Raw genomic sequence first — 17213 nt, forward strand, 5'->3', positions numbered from 1 at the left:
TCTAACTTACTAACTGCACTTCTTGTGGACACATCTGAAATTTAGTATTTTTGCAGTTGTGTTATTGGGTTTAAATAGCATTGCACTTTAGCTTCTTGTTGGTATTGTACTATTATTTACTTTATTTGCTGACTAATGTCAGGCTTAAATAATGCTGCACTATTAGGCCTTGGTACTGTTAATTCTGGTATTACGATAGTATTGCTTTATTATTTGTTACTCCTTATCAAGTGTGTGTATATAAATATATATATATATATATATATATAAATATATATTATATTATATAAACAAATTTACAAATCTTAGTTACTGACTGCACTTTTTGATCATTGGTATTGTTTTAATGTTCTGATTTACTGTAGTTTTAGGGTATTTAAAGCTATTGCTTTATATTACCCCATTAAGATGACCTTTGTGATATACCTTTATTACTTGGCTGACTGCTATATTATTTTTGTACTTGAGACTTTCATATAAGCTATCTATTACAGTCACTGCATCTAAGTTGAGTTAGACTACTCATTTGTTTTTACTAGCTAACCTATTGAATAAAGCTGTTTGGTTACATTTACCACTGTTACTAATTTTTCTTATTGATCCTACATAGTCTGTCACTATTACATTTCTTTTTTGTTTTTGTGACTACTACAGTAGTCACAGCTCATTGTTTTACCCTTTAGCCATCACCTTTTTCCTAGCACAGTCAGTCATCCTCTTATGTCTTATACCAAAGGTAAGTTATTAACCAGTCCTATATCCCTTTGTCTGCATTGGCCAGTATGGAATCTGTCAGCTTTTTCCCTTTCTGGAGCCAGCCTAATAGCACTAGGTATTTTGAGGAGCATAAGAACTGCCTCATGCTTGCCAAAAACTCTGCAGCTACCTCAGTGATTTAGTATGTGAGAGGTGCAAGGATTTACTTTACTTGCAGGCTACCTTCTCACCCCACAACACATTTGGTGATGACACCTCATAATCAGAGTAGTAGTATTACACTTGACCCATTGGTAATCAAACCCTAGACCATATGAAGTAATGACAAGCACTCATACCATTAGTCCCACCTGCATTCTACAGCACAGAGCACTTCCACTAAACTGTTTTCTGTTGAAGTTAAGAGAACACTGCCTTAGCCTCCCAGACTAAAGATAAGAAACTTTGGACATTAGTACATATAGCAGCATGCCAACCTTCACAATTCACACCTACCCCTAAGCTGCATACCTCTAAAAGTCACAAGGGTGCAGACTCCAAGTCGTTATGGTCCACTGAGACTGCACCAAACCATGGTGGTGTTTTGGTAATAGGTGACTTGTTGCAAAGCCATCGGGCACCACTCTCATCCAACTGGGCAAGAATAGGGTGACTGCTAGCTGTCTCCTGGAACCAGGATCTGGGATGCAGCAAGGGATGTTATTCAAATATTTGTTGCAGTACTCCTAATCGAAGAGATCTCCTGCCAAGTATAGCCCAACATCCAGCCAGTGTACCAAGGTCTTTAGCACAGACAGGCAGGCACCATATGTCACTCGTATGCTCCCTATGCAGGGCATAGGGCATAAAGATGACGTACAGATGCAAACACTCAACTTCTTTTCCACCAGTCTGAACTCCATCATTGAACATCGGCCTGAATGCCTTTTTTCTGTGCTGGTTACCGAGCTGTTTTTTCAGATAAGTGTCCCATTGTGGTGGCTTCTTATTTTTTTTTTTTTATTTAGTATTGATTGGCTTCATGTCATCCAGAAAGGGAAAATGTCAGTGTGGGAGGCAGATTCCCCCATAAAGGCCATCACAACCAGTGTCTCTCTTTGTTTGGATGCTTTCTGTGACCATATGCAGTGTTCTATCTGCCAGGCTTTTGTCCCCAATACCCTGCATAGTTTCTCCTTTTTATCTATTTACCTTGAAAACTAAAGTCTTAAGCTGTTGGCTCAAGGTGGTATGGCAGAGTCTTTCTGTCCTGAGGGCCAGCCACCTGCTAAGAAAAAGGCCAAACTACTTAGGCCTGATGCATCTGCTGTCCAGCCTCCACCCTGACATTTCTCTTGAGGCTAGTGAAACCCCAGAGAATCATCTGGTGGTTGTCCGATTCCTCTGTTGTGAACCTCTCTGAGGCTGGCATGGATCCCACTTTTTGCATGTCCTCTGAGTCTTTGCAGATGTCTAGTCTAGACATTGAGGGGGAACCCTGGATGATTACATCCACAGAGCCCCAAGGGGTTCCTCAGATTTTAATCGGGGAGGAGATTCCTACTACACTTAGTGTCAAGAGTCCGACCCTCCTAAGGTGTTTCATGCGGACATCCCACAGAAAAAGAAATCGAAAACCAGTCTCTGCAGTTAAGGATCTCCAACGTGAATGGCAGATTTTAACTCTGGGGGGGGGGGGGGGGTTGTTTAATGTTTAAATGGCTTAAAAACTGCCTACTCATAAATAGACAGCAATTGCTTGAGGGCTGATGGGAAAGTGAGAGATACCTTGGAAGCATGTTTTGGGAATGCAACAAGTTGATAGCTTTTTAGCAATTCCCTATAGACCAGTTTTTTTTTTTTTTTTTTTTTTTTTTTTTTAGAAATGCTGAGGGAGCAAATTATTTTAACCAAGAAAATTATTATTTTTTTAAAACACCTTTATTGGATTATCTCTTAAGATGTGGGTAAACATGCATGCATTTATTTAAAAGAAAACGATATTAACATGCTCACAGTTACAAAATTGTACATGAAAATTATATAAAAGAATATATTTCATCAGTTGTACATTATACAAATTGATCAATTCCTGCCTTTTCTTAAACCTCCCTCCTCTCCAAAATATTATTTTACATGTATTGTTCCTACCCTTTTTCTAATGATCCCACTTCCATGTAGGGACCAGTCACAATACCAGTAGATTGCCAGGCATCCAGTATTACTGCAGCACATGTTAGAACAGCACTGTCCAGGGCCAATAATACAGCTTCTGTGGAACCTGACAATATCCCTGGCTGTGTTCTACATGAACTACAGAGTGAACTGGCACCTCACCTGTGTGCCCTGTTTAATCACAGCCTCACGTCAGGCTTTGTCCCTACCGAATGGTGCACTGCTACAGTCATCCCTCTCCACAAAGGAGGTGAGACTACAGACCATGGGAACTATCGCCCCATTAGCCTGACCAGTCTGATATACAAAGCTATGGAACGCATCGTCCTGGACCTAAAAAACAAGGATTTAGGGAATCTCCAAACTCAGGATCCCACACAGTTTGGTTTTCTGAAGGGTAGATCATGCCTACTCAACTTGGTCAACTTCTTGGAGTCAGTCATCAGAGCTGGAGATGAAGACAAGGTGGTTCATACAGCCTACCTTGATCTGGTCAAGGCCTTTGATACCATTCCCCACTCGGGAATCGTAGAAAAACACACTAAGTTAGGCATCAACCCCTATATCACTAGGTGGGTTGCAAACTGCCTCACAGATGGAGTCGGCTACTTTTCACACTGTGGGTCCTAAGTCAGACTGCCACCCAGTCACAAGTGGAGTCTCACAGGGTTCGGTCCTGGGTCCTCTCCTGTTTGGTATCTACTTCTCTGAAGTCCAGGCCAACATGAAGGGACTCTGGCTGACAAAAGTTCAGACTATTGCAAGTTGGGAACTATTAACTCTCCAAGTGATGTTGACATCCTACAGAAAGGCCTCACTGAGACCAACGATTGGTGTCAGAACCATGGCTTTAAGCTCGGTGCCAAAAAATGCCTCATCCCCTTTGGGAAAAATCTGGTTCCCATGAATTACCACATTGATGGTAGTCCACAGAACACAGAAGGCGTTATAAAAGATCTGGGAACTCAGGTTGACGGCAACCTCTCTTCACCACCACATTGCCACTGTGGTCAGAAAGTCATTCTATGTGGCATATCTCATTACTAAGGGTTTTGCATCCAGGAATAAAGAGGTCATTCTCTCCCTCTACTCTTCCCTCATTAGGCCAGTCATTAAGTATAGTGCCCCATTTGGCATGTACCTCACTACACACCTGCAACAACTGGAGAGGCTGCAAAAGTACCTCACAAAGAGGATCCTAGGCCTTAAACATTTGTCCTATATAGACGGACTAAAATAACTCCAACTATTCTCTTTTATATCTCCCACTTAGAGATGATCTCTGCTTGACTTACAAAGCCATGTCTGACCCAGCTCTGTTAGAAATGCTACATCTGAAGAAATCCCAATCCCTCCACACTACATGCTCCAGAGACCTCAACCTCATTACCACAATCAACAGAACATGCTGGAGGGGACAGGTTCATAACCCAGAGACTACCCATGCTATGGAATAGACTTCCCATACATGTTGAGCAGAGTACCTCACTGGCCGTCTTCATGAGAAATCTTGATGAGTGGATGGGAAAATAGAAAATTCACCCCAGGGAGCACTCAAGTGGCTTGCCTTGGCAGAGGCACTGGTAAATAAGGTTGGGTGGCACAATGCCAGGGTAATCCTATGGGCTAGGCTTGTAAAGGTTCCATGGCCATTAGCCTAGTACACACCTATGAAGCAGTTATTTTATTTCTATTACAATATTCACCACTTCAAATATAGTTGGTTTAGACTCTGATTACTGTTTTTGGCAGCCACCAGAATTCAACTTAATGCCTTACTATGTCTTTAGCAATTCAGATCCTGTATTCCAGCTCAAAGGAATCCTTTCCTTATATACAGCCATCTGTCCACCCAATATTTCTGACTGAGTACTCTGTAGGGAATTTTTATAGTCTGACACCTCATTACACTCCCAAAACTTATGTTACCACCTTCTTCTCTATCACACCTCCAACATTTGCCATCTACCTACGGACAATGTCTTTGGAGCCTGTTTGGGGTATAAAAATATCTATACAAGCACTTCCAAGCAAGAATCCCAAGTCATCTAGACTGTTGCATGTTTCAGAGCCATACATTGTCCGCCTGTTGTGTCCTTATGAATTGCTTGTACAGTCTCTCTCCAAAGTCTTTTCTAACTTCCTCTGATTCCTGCAGTTGTTGTGCAATATTTTATATGCCTTACTAATTATCTGTTTTTTTTTTTTTTTTTTTTTAATAGTAGCTTCTGTTCTAGATTCAGCTAAAAACTCCACCAGAGCAGGTCTTAACTTGGGATTCCCCTATCCCTTTCTGTTTGCCTATACCCTGTCAATCCCCGATAGGGAAGGCAGTTTCTAGCCTGTAGTCCAAATGTCTTTTTTGCTTCTTCCCACTGTATTACCTTTCTGTCTTTCTAGTTATTTGCTCCAAATACATTGGTTCATTTGCCATTTTTGTTCAGTAAATTCCAGTCCCTATCAGTAGAATCTCCTTTCTCCATTCTTGCATTTGCTTAATTATTAGTATGCTTTCTGCAACTTTATGAATATAATTTGTATGGCTGCTGTCCTTCTCCTGAAAAATCTGCATGCAAAATTTCATGGTCTTTTTACTTCTTGAATCCCCCCCTGCTTCATCATCATCCCTTTCCTCTTTGAATTATAGCTTTCTGCTTGTGTTATGTATATGAACATGAACTGTGTAGCTATAAACTATCCATTCAAATTTGGTAATCCTAAACCACCTTCTATTAGAAGGATCAACTTATCCCACTTGACTCTTGCCGTGTTCCCCTCTCCTATAAAAAAAATTTCAACTCTTTATTAATTACTGTCTGCAACTTCTTTTCTGGTTAACAAAAATATGCCCGACCTGTATATTAAACTTAAGTGGATAAAAATGTTTCACTGCTTGTATTTTTCTATCCATAAACAGCTTTGTTTCTCAGTTTTTGTGTTGTCTTTTCAGTCTCTTCCCAAATATCCTTAGCTACCATAACAGAATCCTTTTTAACCCATACTCATAATTACTACATTTTATCATGTCTTCATCAATTTTATAACGTGAAAGTACTTGAAACTGTCCCAGAACTTTCCACAGCACTGAAGTGTCCTTTTCTGGTTTAAGGAAACCGTTTGAGTTTCTATATGTAAACTGAATTGCCTAGACACAGTAAGGCCCTGTTAAGTTTAATGCTGTTTGCTGCCCTAAAAGCAGTCCGGAGGAGATGGGCATCAGAGGCAAAACCAACTGTAACAGAATTATTGAAGGTTGTAAAGGAGAAAAATGAGTGGAGGCTGGTTGCTTAGAAAAGGGAAATAAATTACATAGAAATAAGTAGAATCTTTGGAAACAATACATGCAGCTTACTATTCAGGAGGAGTGATATTTTATGGAAGGGAGGACTTGTGCAAACTATAGGTCAGATTCCCAAAGATTTGCTGTCTGTGAAAGTGACTTACTTCTGTGTAAGGCCAATTTATAAAAAGGCTTGTGATGAGCAAATTCCAAAAGTCAGTTAACACTGAGCAATTCTTTTGGAATCTGGGATAGTATAATACAGTAAATAATTTAAAGTAAAAGGCGCATGTGTATAATGTGAAATTATATTAATAAATTGAATGTGTACTCTTATTTAATGTGTGATGTTTAAAACAAAGTCTGTTAGATGAGGTCAATTTGCAATAACAGATCCTCCTTTGCTTTACTTTAGGCTACATTAGTGTAGAGTAGGGTGCCTTAGAGCTTTTCACTTGGTTATTACTGGAAACAGGTATTGTAGTGTGGTGCAATAGATGGGGGGAAAAAGCTGTTGGCTCAAGAAATTTTATCATAATTTAAGTAAACTATAGTGCCTATAGAGCATGTCCTGCTGGTTACTGGAGATGAATCTGTGTTCGCATACATGTCATGGCAAGTACTCATTACTTTTAATTTCCTGAGCCACATTATATTGCTGTGAAATGAAATGTGATTTTTTTAGAAGATAATGAAGTCCCTCCCCCTCAACTCAGGAGTGGGTGACAACTGCTGTTTAGACTAATTTTTGCCAATTTTCTCCCCTTTCTGCCTATATATATATATATATATATATATATATATATATATATATATATATATAAAATATCATTTTGCCTACCTTTCAGTAATTTGATAAGGAACTGGCTCCAAGTACAAGCCAGATCCAGCCTGCTTCTGTGCTCCCAGCTCTTTATATTACTCCGCCAAAATACTCCTCCTCCACTTACAATGAAGCTTATTGCTAATACCCCAAACTACAACCTCAGAAGTCTGGGTTACAGTATGTCCTGTTCTCCAACCCTTGTGTACTAAAATAATAATAAACTCTGACTTCAGTTTCTGCACTTGTTCCAAAACTTTGGCAATCCTTTTCTCATTGAGCACACACAAGTTCAGGCACCAACTCGGGACAGTATCTGTTTGAGCAATGCAAATAAGTGCCACAGGACATCACTTAAATGTTACTCTGCATTTGGATAAATCTCTTGCATGTTACTCCATTTATGCTACTACTACGATTACTGCTACATGTCTGTTTCCTGTAAATGTGTGTAGCTTCACACTCATTCCTCGCAGTTATCTTGTAGCATTTACCTTTCTCTGTGCCTCTGTCTTTACAATTACTTGCTTTGTCTAATCATGCGTCACATTTTTTTTCTTGGTACGTTTCTAGTTCCACTTTTCTGTTTTTATACAATGTCCGTGTACATTTTACAATTTCTGCATAGCATTTCTCTCTTTCAGCTTGTGTTCCACTGTTGGTTGTATTTGTTACATTTTTGTTGCTACTGTTTTGAAGGTAACCTGGGCTAAGTATGCAGTTTGTCATGCTGTGATCAGTGTTCTACAATAGCAGCCAAAATATTTAAAATCGGGTGCAGGCTAGTTTACCTCACCCTGTTACTGTTTTGTGTTCTTAACCTGAAGGAAAAAGAGACTGAGAACTCAATCTTCAAGGCTTAGCATATTAAGAAAAATTAGTTTTTAAATCCTTACTTGAAAATAGAAGTTAAAGGATATCTTAGAGAAAAGAAAACTTTAGATGTGTTTGTAAGATTATAACAATGCTGTTAAGTGTTTCACCTTGCATTGTCCTCAAGATGTAGAAGGATAAGGAGTCCTTGGAGCAGAAATGGGCGAAAGAGTTAACATTATCTTCATTTATTGCTTTTGAGTCCACATCTGGTTTCACTTCATCAGTAGTAGCTAAGCCCATCCTTTCCTCTTCCCTCTTCAGTGTGCACCATATATGAACCTCAAACTCGTGTCACAGTCTCGTAGTCCTGTCTCCATAGAATTGGAGCTCCCGGGGCCATACATGGATTACCAGCAGCTGCAAGTATTTTTAAACTGGTGCCAGAGTCTCTGACATTAGTACCCCTCATGTCTTCACTTATGCCGGTATGCAGGGAATTGGCTATAGTTGTTCATAGGCCAGTTTGGTGACACTGGCATTGGTCTGTCTAGCTTGTGTTCCAATCATGACCTATCCTATCTGTTAAACAGTTTTCCATCTGCAAGTGGCAGTTATGCTGGTGTTTCTTGTTCGTGTTCCTCCCAGGATCCCCACTGACAAAATAAAAAAAAAAATTCAAATTGTGGATCAGCAAAAGGAGGTGGCGGCAGGTCATTAGATGTCACCAAAGAGGCTTTCACTGTGACTAGACAGTCCAGCCTGTTTTTTGATGGTCCCCTCCTGCTTGTAGGGGTTAGCTGTATACATAGCTAACAGGCCACCTTCATCTGGAAAGACTAGGCCTGTATGGTGAAGGGATATTTTCTTGGTGCAGTTTGTGTGTTGGTCCTGGAAAGGACAATGTAATAAGACATGTAAGAGGGTCAGAAGTCAGTGGTGACTCCCATTATGAAACTGAGCCCACCCAAGTGAGTTCTACATGTGCTGCAGGAAAAGAGTGCAACAAAATTAAGTTCTAATTAGTCATGTAACTGCTTGAAAGTTATAAAATGAGAAATGCCAAGAAAATAAATTTTAGGGACCTCCTGGAGCCATGCATCTTGAGTAATCCTTTTGGCCAGTGGGGATGAGTTTGGAGGCATGGAGTTTGATAAGAAAAAGAATGGGTACTGCAAGTCTTCAGCTACGATCTAGGAACCTTCACAAGTCCCAAAGAAGTTAAATGCAAGAGCCTGACTGTACAGTAAGGGACCAAGGTGTGGGTACTCCTTTCATGCAGGGATAAGTAAATTTGCAACAGGACTTCAGACATGGTATGGAAGCAACTTGGTAGCCGGTCGAATATCTGTGGAGCTAGAGTAACATGAATAGTAACTGGGTATCTGAAATTAACTTAAGGTGTGGAATTCTGCAAGTAGCTGCAGCCAATCAAGCTTGATGTTAGGCAGCCCCAGACATGTGAAGTTGCATTAAGACTGGAAGAAACCAGGACATATACCTCCTCCAAAATTTACTTGGAATGAAGTTGCTTTATGTAGGAAGATGTATTTAGTGGAAACAAGATGATCCGATATTAGACATGTAAATGGTCCTGAAGTATCAGCCATGTTTAAAAAACACACACCACTGTTTTTAATCTTTTCCATACATCTAAGCTTATTAAAATTATAAGTGATAATTATAAGCTGGACCATTTGAGTCCTTAAAATAACTGCAGTCTAGTTTGTTATATTGCAGATCGTTTAAAATGTAGAAGGATTTCCTGAAGGAACAGGTGTCTCTCTCTTTGTTATATAAATATATATATATTTTTTTAATGTGCGTGTGTATCATCAGTATAGTGGAGGTATTAAGGACATGTCTTCCTGATCAGTTCTTAAGGAAGCATGTACTTAAACAATAGTGAAGGGCCTGGAATAGAACTCCGCATATTGGGTAAGAGAGCAGTGTTAATTCCAGACATTTCTCTTGACTGTGCCCAACAGACCACTTCATGATGGTACCTGTTGCTTTGCAGCAAGTTCACAAATGGTCTAGAAGAATGTCAGGATTCACACTTTTTTTTTCAAAAAATAGAAGAACGGTCTAGGACAAATACAGAATACCACCTATCATTTACCGTAAGGCGAGAACCAGTACCTGAAAAGGGCCGTCTTAGAACATGTCTAGTCTAGAAGCCAGACTGGAATGGATCAGGAGTTCAGTACTCCTTATGGAATCAGGCTACAAATAGACAGCCTCTGTTATCTTACCTTTAAAAGTAAGGTTTGAGGTGGGACATTAGCTATTCAATTATTAAGATCCAAGTTGTGTTTTAAGATTGGAGTAACCAAAATATCCTTTAATGCAGCCTGAATAACTCAAGCAAGACTTCATGAATGTAGTGAATCTTTAAGATCCAGCATATCAAAACCGGCAGGATTCAGTCGTTTTTGGACATGGGTTCATGCTGTATCTGTTAAGGTGCTTGTCTTGAAATCAAGTAGATCAGTCCCTTGGAGCTTACTAAAAGCTTTTGACTTTATCATGGGAGGCTAAGTTGCCTTTACTGATGCCAGCCTTGTTGCAGAGAACAGTGGCTAACTCTCATTTTTCTAAAGAAAATTTGTCTTTAGGTGGACAAATAGGCAAGATTACTCCAAGCAGTTTACAGGTTGCGTAACACAGTTGCTTGGCTTGATGCACTTAAGATCCCTGTAGATAAACTTTGCCTTTTAAAAGAGTTCTTTGCTGGAAAAACAACAGTGTGTTTATCAAGCCTATACTACAAAACAACAAGGCAAGAAACTAGTAAAAAACAAGTGCGAAGGCAAACATAACAGTCCAAATATACGTTTAATCTTTAAGTGCTTTTTATCAGCAAGTTCGCTGACTTCTTCAGAAACAATTAACAATAATAACAACCATTCTTGTATTTAAAACCTAAGCAATTAAGACATCACATGACCAACTAAACATCCCTTTCATTCTTTTAAAAATGACTGACTAGTTTATCTCACGTGGAAAAAGGTGTAAATAAAAGATTAATTAAATATATAAATAAATAATTAAATAGATTAAATATATAAATAATAAATAATATAAATTAAAAATATAAATAAATATATAATTAAATATATAAATATTTATATATTTAATCTTTTTTTACACCTTTTTCCACGTCTTGAGATAAACTGGTCACTGTCATTTTAAAAAGAATGAAAGGGATGTTTAGTTGGTCATGTGATAGTGATGTCTTAATTGCTTAGGTTTTAAATATAGGAATGGTTGTTGTTATTGTTAATTGTTTCTGAAGAAGTCAGCGAAGTTGCTGACGAAAAGCACTTAAAGATTAAACATGTATTTGGACTGTTACGTTTGACTTCGCACTTGTTTTTTGTTTTTTTATCAAGCCTATGCTTGAATTGAAACTATGGGCCAGTATAACTCCACTCATTCTTTAATGTTTTACTTCTGCTTTTTTAACACGTGGAGCACCATAGCAAATCATTGTTTCGCGTGGTATAAGGTTTGAATATATGAGTTAGGTCATGGAGATCCAGAGAGGAACACACACAATTGTAAGCAGTGTGTAGTTCATTTGGACCATCTCCACTGGCTACTGAAAGGAACTGATGGAATGCAGATATATTTAATTTGCCATTTCATCTGCTCAGGTTTTTTTTTTGAGGGTGGCTGTAAATAACTATGGTAGAGTTCCTGAAAAACAGGTAAGGTCATGACCTTGAGAGAAACGTTCCACCACCAGGTCAGATATAGACGCACCAGCTTGAGGCACATCAGTAGTTTTGTTTTTAGTGATAAGCAGCCGGTAGAGTGAAAACCATATCAGAATTTTTTTTGCTGGGGCTGAGTGCTTTCACTAACCTGGTAGCTGAAGTCGGCTGAACCTAGCCAATTTGGGAACCCCAGCTTAGCAAGAAAGCACGTGAACTCCTGAAGGAACATTCTTGCATTAGTAGGTGGACGGAAAAACTGGGAACACCCACAGCTTGCTCCCGTTCTCATAACATATTCAGAAAAATTGATAGTTCCAATCTTTATCTTGGTAATTCGCAGGGAGGGTGACGCAACTTCACTGGCTTTCTGGCAGGATCAAGGGTAAGGTCAAGTACACTACAGCTGACAAACAAGGAGCACAGTTTTCACCAGATTTTGTTTGTTGCCGACCTTGCTTTTATTACAAAAATAAAATTTAAAATATTACGCTTGCTGCAGGTGAAGGTTGCCAGCTCCTGGATATATAACCCAAAACTGAGTCCAGTAAACATGGCATTTTGACACTGTGTGGTGCTTGATCAACAAAATATTCTGTAGATCCATTGAATCATGACCCCCCCCCACACACACACACACACACACACACACTGGTCCATCTGTAGTACCCCTGTGCCTCTGTAAAATACATAGCATTCTACAAGATTGAAAAGCATGTAAATCCAGCCTTTGATAGTGAACAATACAGAGGAGGAGGTTCCTGAAGTAATACATGGTGTTCTGGTCCATAGGGCAGGAAATAACTGCTTGTTTGTTTGTGATTTATCTCATGACTTTTTGAGAATTGCAGCATGTGTTTACACGGTCTTCCTTTTCATGCATTTCGTTGTAATTTGAGTTTTGTGCATAGTATTAAAATTTAGGGACATGCTGTGAAACAGGATATATTTTCAAGAGTAACTATGTGGATGTGTTTGCTACGGTGTTTTGTAAATTGTAATCGCTTGTGCATCTACACAAAACTTTTTTTTTTATGTAAACAGTTTTTTAGGTCTGCAAGCAAGGGGTTGCGTTTGAGGCAGCAGAATGCAGGCAGATCACTGCAGTAGTAATTTAGTATACGTGCTCTTAAATCACTTGTAAATTATTGTTGAAGACCACATACAGAATAGTCGTAGTACATTTCATGTAAATTTCATCAGTGGGGTTTCTGCACTTTGACAATAAACTAAAGATACTTTACAGTTGCGTTTGTTAGCCATAACAGTTAATTTTGCTTTTATTACTCCATAAAGTTTATCTGAAACAAAGGATACGCCAATGTGTATGCATAGTGTTTATTACATTGAAAGATTGGGTACAAACAAGTATGTGACCAGGTTGCTGCGCTGAAATAAAACCGGCTGGGCTGGTTACACAGTAATAGCAGCATTGTACTTAAACTTTCTGTTACCCTCCTGTTTCAAATTGTAGCCATAACTCACTTAAAGTAAACAAAAGGTTCACCAGGGTTCAAAATGGATTTTTAGCATTTTACAGTCTGGATGACTTGTATGACAGTGTATTGGCTTATGAGACCAGAGTACAATTGATTAAATGGAAGAAACTTAAAAGGGATTTGCTTGATTTTAATAGGGGTACTGTGTTCTCTTGGCCCCGTGATAAGTCTAAGGATGTTACTCCTACTGTCAATGCAGATGTTGAAGGTGAACATGGGACACATTGAGTAATAACAGGCATGAGTCAAATATTACAGAAGTTATGACTTGACAGCAGTAGTTCTGTGGCATCCTCTGCTGTTGCTGCTATGTCTACTGAAAGTGTTACTGCATCTCTGTTCCCATTAATGAAACTGCTCTCTATAGGGACAGTCTTCGGGGGAGGGGGGGTTCCGAAGTTGAGCCAGAAGGGGACAGGCTCATTCACTGAGTCAAGGCACACAAAATGAATACAAGAAACTGGAATCCAGTAGTTCAGTTGTCAATATTTCATCTGTGACTTCAACTCATGATCAGATGAATCTTTTGAGCAATTGAAGTAATGCACAAAAAAACAAAGACAAGCAAAGAATAATCCACGACCTTGAAGAAAGGAACCGGAACTCTGCTAAAGTCCAAAAGGCTGTATTTTTATTTCTGAAGTATTCCAAAAGTCACAGATAAAATCACCCAAGTAAAATCACACAAGCACTTTCGCTCAGGCAATCCTGAGCTTTATCAAGTGAAAACAAATTGCAGTGTGCAGTAACCTCCATTAAATAGCCTGGCAATTATACAATTAATTAATTAGTGAAATCTAGTACTAAGGTACTCTGGTGCTTTAAAGTTGGGTGTTGAAAAAGTTAATCATTATATCAACTCAAAAAATGAAATGTTTGCAATAACATATGCACTTAAATAAAAATGACTAACCATAAAAAACATTTTAAAATGCCAGTTTCCTAAGTTTCAGAACATAAAAGTCTGAAGTCTGATTGGAGTTGTAGATTGTTGAAAATATGCTTAAAAATGTGTTTAGATTGTCAGTAAGTTGTTAAAAAAAAATGTTTAAAATGTTTTTTATGGTTAGTCATTTTTATTTAAGTGCATACGTTATTGCAAACATTTCATTTTTTGAGTTGATATAATGATTAACTTTTTCAACACCCAACTTTAAAGCACCAGAGTATCTTAGTACTAGATTGCACTAATTAATTAATTGTATAATTGCCAGGCTATTTAATGGAGGTTACTGCACACTGCAATTTGTTTTCACTTGATAAAGCTCAGGATTGCCTGAGCGAAAGCGCTTGTGTGATTTTACTTGTGTGATTTTATCTGTGACTTTTGGAATACTTCAGAAATAAAAATACAGCCTTTTGGACTTTAGCAGAGTTCCGGTTCTTTTGAGCAATTGTTTATCGTTTGTACTAGCCAAGAAAACCAATACTGTTGATGCCATTACTGATTTAAAGATATCTGCCAGGAATGCTAGCCTCAAGTTACTGTTTCCAGATGCAGAAGCTTATGTCAGGAATTCGTTTAAAATTCTAGTTACTATATGCCACTTGCTATGTACACGTCCATTGATGGAAGTTTTACTAAGCTTTGTGAGGATGTAAACAGGGCCTCTTTTTAAACCTCACAGCAGGAGGAGTATGAAGCTCTTCAATCATTGTGTGATACTTCATATCTTGAAATATGTTCAGCAGACAATGGTGGTGGGATTGTCCTTATGTGGACAGGCACCACTATCTGTCTAAAATGCATGAAATGCTGGGTGATGCAGATACAAATATGCAACTTCATAAACATCAAGTTGAAGGTGTAGTTAAGAAGGTGGATTTCCATGCTTATGCTTTACTTATGACTGGTCTTATTTCTTTGGATCTGTATGAGTATTTTACTACTGCAAGTCTGATTATATCTGTTATATATGGTCTCCCCAAAGTACACGAGCCTTGGCGATCCACCAATGTTTCCTGTTGTGTCTAGCAGGGTTGGGTAACTGAGCCACCTCAATGTCCTTTTATGTCTAAAAGACTATGACCTATTCTTGATGGGAGTACACAGTGTCCTCAAGGGCGCAAACTATTTTTTACAAGATTTATTTGTCTGTTATAAGGATAACAAATTTTTTTGTTACTCTCTACATTAATTCACTGTTTATGGTGATAACTAATGAGTTGGGAGTTGAGTGTCAGAATGTTTCTCTCCAGTTGTAGCAATATTTCTAAAAATAACAACATGTTTATGTATGCTCTTTGAGGTAATTGTAGAGAATAATGCTTTTATCCTTCAACAGTATTTCTTTCCTTCAGTGTGTTAGAGTTGCAATGGGCACAGTATGTGCAATTCTATGTCAGTTTGGTTTTAGCACTATGGCAACATGGTCGCATTTATTCCAACAATCTGTAGTAAATTGGTTATTACAGACATTTTGTAGATTTCTTAGTGTGGAAAGGTACAAACGAGGATTTATCATTGCTTATTAATCTACATAGTACTACTACTTTTTTTTTCTTTTGGATTCAGTAAGGTTAATAAAGATGCTCTAGGTAAGGTTGAGACTAAGATATTTAGAAAACCGTGTAAAAAGAATATTTTGCATGAGAGCAGTATGCATCCTAAGCACAGTTACATGCAATGTTTTGACAGTTTCTTAGAACCGACTGCAGAGTGTTGACAGTGATGCTTCTGCAGACATTGAAACTGTGACGAAAAGTTGCATTTCTAGAGGTTATCCTCGTGTTGAAGTTTCTAAGGTTGCTGATGAAATACTCTCACTTAGACAACTAAGCGTAACCATTCTTTATGGCATGTACTGCTAGTAATGACAGAAGCACTGTCTGTATTGGGTGCACATTGCTCTCAGCCACATATTGTTATAACTTAGTCTAGCAGTATTGGCAAGGTTTGTGAAATAGTGACATAAGATTGGCGAGTACTCATGACTGATGATATGAAAAGAGTGCTGGGAACAATTAGCTAAATTTTTGTTCTGGAACAACAAATCTCTGAAGCGTAAGTTGTGTTGCACACAGTTTAGGTTTACTTTCTCTGCATTGTCAGATAGTATAGGTACTTTTTCATGCACATCATGTAGTGCCTTTAAATATATTTGGACCACTAGTCAGTTTACACATCCATCCCTTTATTTTAGAGTTGTGATTTTTATACAGACTGTAGAACTACCAATGTGATTTATTTTGCCAGATGTCAACTCTGTCATTGTTTTTATGTTGGTAAACCAATTGCATGTTAAAAGACAGAATTTTAGAGCACGAGTGATATTCGCAATAGAGTCCACAAATGCTCTCGCTAAACATGTCATTTAAATGTGCAGAACTTGGATGGATTGGTTTAAGAGCAGATCAGGTTCCAGGATTAAATGACAACTCTTCTGTAAAACCAATACTACAAGCACATGGTCTAGTACATTGATTTTTATTGGTTGCTGATTCACGAATGAGTTTTAGTGGCATGGGTTTTAGTGTTTACAACTTTGGTTCCTTTTAGAAATGAATATTTTAGTTTGGTTTATTTGCTTTTTAAATATGGAGTTTTGTTGTATTAGTTTAAAGTCTGAAGAAGCGGTTGAAGAACCGCAAAAGTGCTTACCCTGTTATATTTCTAGTTGGATTTGTGTAAGTGTTGTATATGTTCATCTGCTGTGGCAGTCAACTTGGGTTTTGTTTTATTCCTGGTTAAAGAGTAGTAGCAGCATTAAGCTTTCTGTTACCCTTATGTTGCAAATTGTAGTCACAGCTCACTAAAAGTAAACAAAAGGTTCACCAGGGTTCAACCATGTTTTTTTTTTTTTTTGTATCATTTTACAGAACTTAACAGTCATAGCTGGAGATATAAAATAATTGTTTCCTTAACATATTTTATGCACAGGGGACATGCTTGGAGCATTTCACGCAGCATTAGGAAATTCTCCAGTCAACTCCAAAAACCAAGCAGTAAAGGTACGAGCAATATTTTACTATGTTAACATAAATATTCCAAGAAAATAATATACACCAAATATTTTGAGTAAAACTGTGTATGATGTCAATAAATCACAATTTTCATAAGCGTAAGTATACACAGTATGTACAGTGGATATAAAAATTGTACACACCCCTGTTAAAATGCAGGTTTTTGTGATATAAAAAAAGACCACAATAAATCCTTTCCAGACTTTTCCCACATTTAATGTGACCTGTAACCTGTACCATTTAAT

The 17213-nt window shown here is 38.1% G+C and overlaps 2 protein-coding genes across 3 annotated transcripts in view; one reads left to right on the forward strand and one right to left on the reverse strand.

The window, feature by feature from the left end:
• Nucleotides 1-17213, reverse strand: part of DNAH9 (dynein axonemal heavy chain 9) — a 3419770-nt gene that overhangs the window by 2821574 nt on the left and 580983 nt on the right. The window lies entirely within an intron of this gene.
• Nucleotides 1-17213, forward strand: part of ARPC5L (actin related protein 2/3 complex subunit 5 like) — a 137841-nt gene that overhangs the window by 25504 nt on the left and 95124 nt on the right. Inside the window, exon 2 of one of the 2 annotated variants that reach the window (XM_044068143.1) lies at nt 16884-16956. In XM_044068143.1, coding sequence (XP_043924078.1) covers nt 16884-16956 — 73 coding nt within the window. The remainder of the gene's footprint in view (nt 1-16883; nt 16957-17213) is intronic. The other variant, XM_044068144.1, reaches the window with a different exon arrangement.

Source organism: Protopterus annectens, chromosome 4.part0 (genome assembly GCF_019279795.1).
Source record: "Protopterus annectens isolate FY-2018-M chromosome 4.part0, PAN1.0, whole genome shotgun sequence".
NCBI lineage: Eukaryota > Metazoa > Chordata > Ceratodontiformes > Protopteridae > Protopterus > Protopterus annectens.